At 32.0% G+C, this 7,220-nt stretch overlaps 1 protein-coding gene across 1 annotated transcript; it reads left to right on the top strand.

Annotated features, from left to right (window-relative positions):
• Nucleotides 1-4,665: 4,665 nt before the first annotated feature.
• LOC132752958 (fez family zinc finger protein 1-like) lies at nt 4,666-5,472 on the top strand. Its single transcript, XM_060743374.1, has one exon. It carries the CDS (start codon nt 4,666-4,668, stop codon nt 5,470-5,472), a length of 807 nt encoding a protein of 268 aa, XP_060599357.1.
• The last annotated feature ends 1,748 nt before the right edge of the window (nt 5,473-7,220 follow it).

The raw sequence follows: 7,220 nt of genomic DNA, 5'->3' as shown, positions 1-7,220 counted from the left end.
CTGAAAAAAAGTGGGCAGGAAAACCGTATGATTCAGTTTATACATGAGGGCGATTGGAATGAAGTTGGGTAATTTTAAGTATAAAACTAATTTAAAAAGTAACACTACAATGTTTTCTGAAGAAAAATGAAATATTGTCATGAGTCTCTGTGATAATTTTGAACTTGGATATTTGCATTTTATAAAAAGTGTGTGTCATTTGTCCTGTGATCAGCAGAAAATTTTCAATGAAATGGGGGTAAATCCTCTTGGAAGTTCATGTTTGCAAAAATTTGGTCGGGCTACCCCTTATATAACAGGAACATTTTATGTGTCAGTAGGGCATTTCAAAGTCTGCGGTAAGAAAAAAAAATAGCTACTGGCTTTAGGGCATGCAAATGCTGACACAAAGTAAGGTAGGTAAGATATATAATGTGTGTATCTCCGCATTTCTTATTATAATTACACCAGTCACTATGGAGGATAGCTCAACAATGTGCAAGAGTGTCACTGACCTGAAAGAGAAATGTAAATTTGAAGCTGTCATAATTCTAGCGAGTACACGTAACTTTGTTTCTTCAATGATTACACGCATGAAAAGCTGATTATTTTTGGAAGAATGGAATCGTTCAATATCAGCCTGTCTAGGTAATGGAAATTTCATTTATTCTCAATGGGTCAACTGTTGGTGTTGTACAGGCAAGATAATGTGTCAAAAGGGTGGTCAATTCTACCAGAGCATCTGTTTACATATGAACAAGTAGTGAGTTAGTGGTTAGCATAAGAGTAGAGAATGGTTTATATTTTCTTTGAAACAGTGAATTTGAGTGATAATCCAATTGGTGATATGTTGATGATGAAATAATGTATGACCTTGGTTTATCTATTAAAATATTTTTTCAGATTTTCAAAGAAATGCTGTAACATTGGCTATACACATGCCCAGGTTTGAAGACTTTCATGTATAACTGTGACAGGGACGTGATGTAAGCATCATTTGGGCCAAACTTTTGGAATATTGGATGTTGGAGGTATATCACTACACAATGCCATTTTTGTTGTTGCAGGTGATCAACTAATATATAATAGCTTAAAAATCTAGGGTGCTGTTTCTGATTAACTTTTCGACTTTAAATTTATAGTGGGGCGGAAATTTTCTCGCTCGCACTAAATTTTTTTCCTGGCAATTTTGCTGCAATAATAGTTTTAGAAATAGAATGTCACAGAAATAAAGATGGGGCTTCTTTTGTTCTGTTTCCCATATAGACGAGAATGGTTTTGTGTTCAATTTGGCAGCCATAGAGATTAGCACACTCATAAAGCTTCAAATTAAATACGGCATTTTCAGCACCGGCTTTTGTCTTAAAATTTTACCTTGGTTTGCAGGGACATGAATATAGTCACACATACTTAGAAATTGAAATCCATTGAAAAATGTAGCATAATTCAGTTAGGTTGCCTCTGAATAGCCTCTTATTATGTGGTTTAGATGCAAAATAGTGATAAGAATTTATTGTTTTCTATTTGGTAATACATATTTACACACTCACAATTGTATAATGCCATAGTTTTTAGAATTTATGTCTGTTTAATGCATAATTGAATGTGCACCATAATGGCCAAGGTTAGAATTATTTTGTAGAAAAGTTTTATTGATAAGTAAAAGTTGATCTACTTTTTCACAATCATATTAGGCACAATTATAACACAGCTTTAGTGTCTGTGATGTGTCTATAAACAGAAAAAGCACTTATTCTGGTAGATAAATGTATAAAAAGGGTGTGATTATATGCACAACTTCGGTGAATTACCTCCCTTTATTTATTGAGAAACTTAGATAAGTGCATAAATTCTAGTTTCTGGCTACCTAAATGAGAGAAAAAATACAGATTAGCTTTTCCTTTCCAAGTACATTTTGGTGTGAAGAGGTGATTTATCATTGGTAAAGACACCCTGAAAGAAGGTGGTCAAAACATGTCATATTTTGACTCCAAATGAATGCAAAAATGGCCAAAAAATGGGCGGCGTCGAATGTCAAAATTTAGGACTATTACTGTGGAGGCTGTTAAGTCCAGAGGAACTTGGTTTTTTTCCCATATAGTTGGCAGTTTTTTATATCCATGTAAGAGAGACGACAAAATATATATAAAGTATTTTGGCATTTTTTATTGACATTTAGGCTTGTATTTAAGACTATATAAGCAAATATTTGGAGTAGAAAAAAATATAGCAGGAGGGCAGTTTTAAAATACCTAGTTACACCCAAAATGTTGCTATGTGTGTACAAATATTGTTTAATCCATAATCAGGTCACTATACAGTAGTTATTAAGTATGTTTGCTAAGCTAAATCTTCATTCAGGAAGTCTATTAGTAATAAAATGTTGAAATTTGGGTGAAAAATCACTTATTTTGTAATGGGTGGGGTGATAAAATTGCTCCCTGCTGCATCCTTTTGTTGCAAAATTAGTATTTTGAAGCACTTTTGTAGTGAGAACAGTGTAGTTTTGCTATCTGAGTGATTTTATAGAAGTTGTTATAAAATTGGCTTCAGAATAATGAGTTATGTATAAAAATCACATGCTAACATTCATTTTCAGAATATCCGGAATGCGGCATAACGGCGCTTGTTAGAAAAAAGGGAACTTCAAAGTTTTAAATGACTTAAGAATGGTGAAAATGCATCCATATAATTGGTAATTGTATATGCAACTTTATTTATTATTAGATATTAGAATACTAAACATTTAATATTTCCTTTAGGTCAGGGTAACGCATTGTAACACGGCCAGCGATTGGCTGAAAAAAGTGCAGGGAAAACCGTATGATTCAGTTTATACATGAGGCGATTGGATGAAAGTTGGGTAATTTTAAGTATAAAAACTAATTTAAAAAGTAACACTACAATGTTTTCTGAAGAAAATGAAATATTTCATGAGTCTCTGTGATAATTTTGACTTGGATATTTGCATTTATAAAAAGTGTGTGTCAGTCCTGTGATCAGCAGAAAATTTCAATGAAATGGGGGGTAATCCTCTTGGGAAGTCATTTGCAAAAAAATTTGGTCGGCTACCCCTATATAACAGGAACATTTTTATGTGTCAGGCATTTCATTCTGCTAGAAAAAATACCTCTTTAGCATGAAAACTGAATTTTAAGGTAGGATAAGGGACCATTTCTTATAATGTAAGTCTATGGAGATATCAATGTGAGTGTCTGACCTAATTGTTTATGTAATTCTGGGTTATTCAAAAACGAAAGTGTGTCATCAGATGACAATGACGTTAGAATTCTAAATAGTGTTTAATATTCCAAAGGTACTTTCAATACACACTGTCTGTTACAGATAATTCGTATTAAACTGACTTGCGTTAATTCTTTAGAATTTCATTTTATTGCCTTTTTTTTCAATTCTACGAAATACACAATTTTCTTCTCTATTTCCTTCAAGGAAGTAACACTTTATCAGTGGTGAATAACTTACGAAAACTTACGGAAAGGGCCGAAAAGTTGCGATGTAGTCCAGCTAGTAAGCTGTTTAATTGTTCTTTAAATAGTTCAAGTAGTTTAATTAATGTTCTTTACCAATAAATTGATAAATCGTGAAATCATTACATATCAGATGGTATAGTAAAGCAATTATACTTATAAATAGTGATATTTAAAGTGATAATGACGCAGAGATTTATAAAGAAAAAGCTTTAGGCCTATATACTTAGTCAGTTCCGTTATTTTTACTCTGGGGCAAATGATAACATCCCAGTTTGTTTGTTTTTACTTGACTGAGTTGTAACAATAATTTGTGGTAAAAAAAGAATGTTAATAAAATTCATAAGTTTATAAATTAATCCTTAAAAACCTTTTCGCACAAGTGTACTGTACGCGCATTGCGAATTTTTAAAAGTCGTTTTCGCAATTTGTGTGTACTCGATTTAGTGGTATTCAAACTTAACCGATTTTCACGTATTTAAAATTCTTACAATTACGCAAACAAGCTACATGCAGGTTTCGTAAATTTTGCTCTCGTTTTGCTAGGCCCTTTTTAACAAAAGTTCTCAACAATGACTTCTGAAACAATCATTCAGTGTTTTGAAATACAGTTACCTTTTAAATATTTGAAAGAAGCTTTGGAAACTGTTGAGAAAGATGAGAATTCCGCCTTCAAAAGAAAGCGCATTTTTCCCACCCTTAAGCAAGAAATAAACCTAACATTTGCGAATTTGCAAGCTCACCTGAAGATAACATTTGATAGACTTCCATTTTCACTATCAGATGGTATATATAAGTGCATAATAAACAGTATAGAGGATGACATTAGCCCAACAACTAAGGAATTAAAGGAGCAGCATGAAAGTCATAATGATACTGTTGTTGTTGAAAGTGTTCTAAATTCAACAAAATCTCAAAATCCTGCTCAACAAGAAGATATTGATATAGAGGAAACCAAGAACAAATTACCCACAGTAAAGCGAAAGAGAGGCAGGCCAAAGAAAGTAAAGTGCTTACTAGAAAAGGATGGAGGATCCACAGATTACTTAAATTCAGCAACTTCAAAAGGTTCGGAAAAAATTTATGCATGTCTGACACTGAAGAGAAAATTGATGAATCTTTGAAAAAGACGGATACTGATGGGAACTTTCCTTCAAAGAGATATGGTTTAAGAGGAAGAAAGCTTAACTAAAAGTTAATGGCTTTAGTAAAGAGTGCAGGAATTGATGGTGATGATAGTGACAATGGGTCTTTATCGTTATCTGATAGTAGCAGTGATGAAGAAAGTAACAGATTTAAAAAGAAAAATAGGAAAGTAAATAAACATCATGTGGATTGTAAAGAAAATAGAAGTTACTCTAAGAAGCTTAAGGAACAAGTGCAGGAAATACTTAGTAAAGGTGTGGTGTCTGAAATTATAAAACAGACCAGGGGTAAAATTGTTGAATGCAAAATGTGCGGGAAAAAGCTTTATGGATATATAAATACATATAAACATGTTTTGAAGGTACACAGGAAAACAGCGGCACAAGATGAATACTTGAAAGAAATTTCTAGACTTATGGAGTGTTCTTGTTCCTTTTGTGGGGAAACATTTATTGACAGTTCAAGTATGAATAACCATAAGGAGACTGCTCATAAAGATTTGGATTCCCCCTGTCCACTCTGTGACTACAAAAGTTGTAACCTATCAAATTTGAGAATGCATGTCCGTAACATGCATGTTGATATTGGGAAGAAAGCGTTTTGCCATCTATGTACAGCTTCCTTCCGATCTAATGGCTCACTCAGACAACATACAGATTTAAATCATTATGGTAATAAATATGTCAGGTGTGAAACCTGTAAGAAACAATTTTACAATAAATCTCAGTTAAGGCGTCACATGAAAGCTCATGGGTCTAATTTGGCTAAGAAGTTTACATGTACAACATGTGGTAAATGTTTTAATTTTGAATATAATTTAAAAAAGACATATCAGTGCAATTCATCAACCACAGTCTGAAAGTTTTTATTGTTCATACTGTGGGAAGGGGTTTTCACAAAAAAATACCCATGGTTACCCATGTTCAGCTTGTACACTTCAATATTTTCCCTTATTCTTGCAAAGAATGTAAAACCAGTTTTATAAAAGCTCCTCTTTTGAAGGAACACATGATGTCAGTACATCATATAAAAGACTTTCAAGTTCCTGAAGTCCCTAAAAACAGCGTTTATGACAAGAGTGAAGAGTGTACGTACTGTAGTTAAAGCTTTACTCATAAGATACGTCTAATTGAACATGTAAATGGGGATCACTTGGATGCCTTCCCTTACAAATGTAACACTTGTGTACATGGATTTCTTGGGCAATTTTATTTGAAACTTCATAAATTTAGCTTCAGCCAAATTACAAATGGTGTTACTGGGGAAAAGTACAGGCCAATAACTAAGCATTCAAAATTAAGTAAATACTGTGTTACACAGTGGTATTTCGTGAAAAATGCAATTGGTGTAACGAGTTTCGTGACAATAATAAACACCGGTTTTCCTTACATGCTGTTTATTTCTCATGCAAAGTTCAATCTTTTATTGCTGCAGTATAAAGCAAAAAGAAACCTAAGTTGCAATTTTTCCCTTCATGATTAAAGTAAATTTTCACTAAACTTTATAACAATGCAAACCAATATTATATATCCGTGCACACGCGTAAATTTAATATTGGTTTGCATTGTTATAACTTTTTAGTTACCGTTTAAATAAAACTTTTGCTTCGTAAAGTAATTAATAAACCCTACATGGATGAAGAAAATGTGTTTAACGAACTGATAACAAAGGTATATAACTATGAATAAAGTAAGTTTACATGTTTATCAAAGTATGCCTTCGTTAAAACATGTATCTACTTCGATTATATATTTGAAAACTTTATTATTTAGATATATATTAATAATATACTTGTATCAACACTTTTATTCATGGCTTTTAGATAGCGGGTAAAAGATAGGGATGAATTTTATTTACACAACCGACAATAGCAAATATAACGATATCAATTAAAGTTCAAATAATCGTACATTAAACTAAATACTACATGTACTAGTAGTTGCATATGTACAAGCTATGTATTATTATGTATTATATGTGAAACAAACATGACAAGAAATGTGAGAGACACCAAAAAACAAAACATATATGTACTTGATATAATGTATATTCTGCATTTTACAAAACCTTTCATTTTAACAATATCTTTGCAAGAAATTTCTTTTCATATCAACTTTTTCTTCTCCTATCGAACCACTGTTACAACGCTGTTTTGAGTTGGGTTTTTTCTCCTTAAATGTCCGCTACCTTAATTGTAACATAAAACAGTTATTGTACAAAAAATAATTATGAAAATTAAGAATTGTTAAGAAAAAAATATGACTAAATAACGCTGATTTGACATCCATTTATTGTTTTAATTTACATATATACATGTAGTGCTACCAATACACTCATCTAATACACCATACCAGTCTTAAGGACCACTGTCCATTGATGCTATTTATGTAAAACTATAAATGTATATAAAGAATTTTCAAAGAAAGAAACAGAACATACACAATGCCTTACATTCTCTAATCATTTACAGAGACCTTGTTCTTTATATATTTTTCTTGACTAATTATAAATTCACACACTATATATGTATGAATTCCAAATTACTGTAAAGACTGTAAATATGTTCGCTTTAAACAAAGCTTCCCACAGTTGTGCCATTACTAACAT

The sequence above is a fragment of the Ruditapes philippinarum genome, unplaced genomic scaffold (genome assembly GCF_026571515.1).
Source record: "Ruditapes philippinarum isolate M1 unplaced genomic scaffold, ASM2657151v2 ctg5223_1_1_1_1, whole genome shotgun sequence".
Classification (NCBI taxonomy): domain Eukaryota; kingdom Metazoa; phylum Mollusca; class Bivalvia; order Venerida; family Veneridae; genus Ruditapes; species Ruditapes philippinarum.
This window is presented reverse-complemented; position numbering and strand designations above follow the sequence as displayed.

Coding starts and splice junctions, on each gene's coding strand:
- LOC132752958 (XM_060743374.1), top strand. CDS start 4,666: ATGGCTTTAGTAAAGAGTGCAGGAATTGATGGTGATGATAGTGACAAT.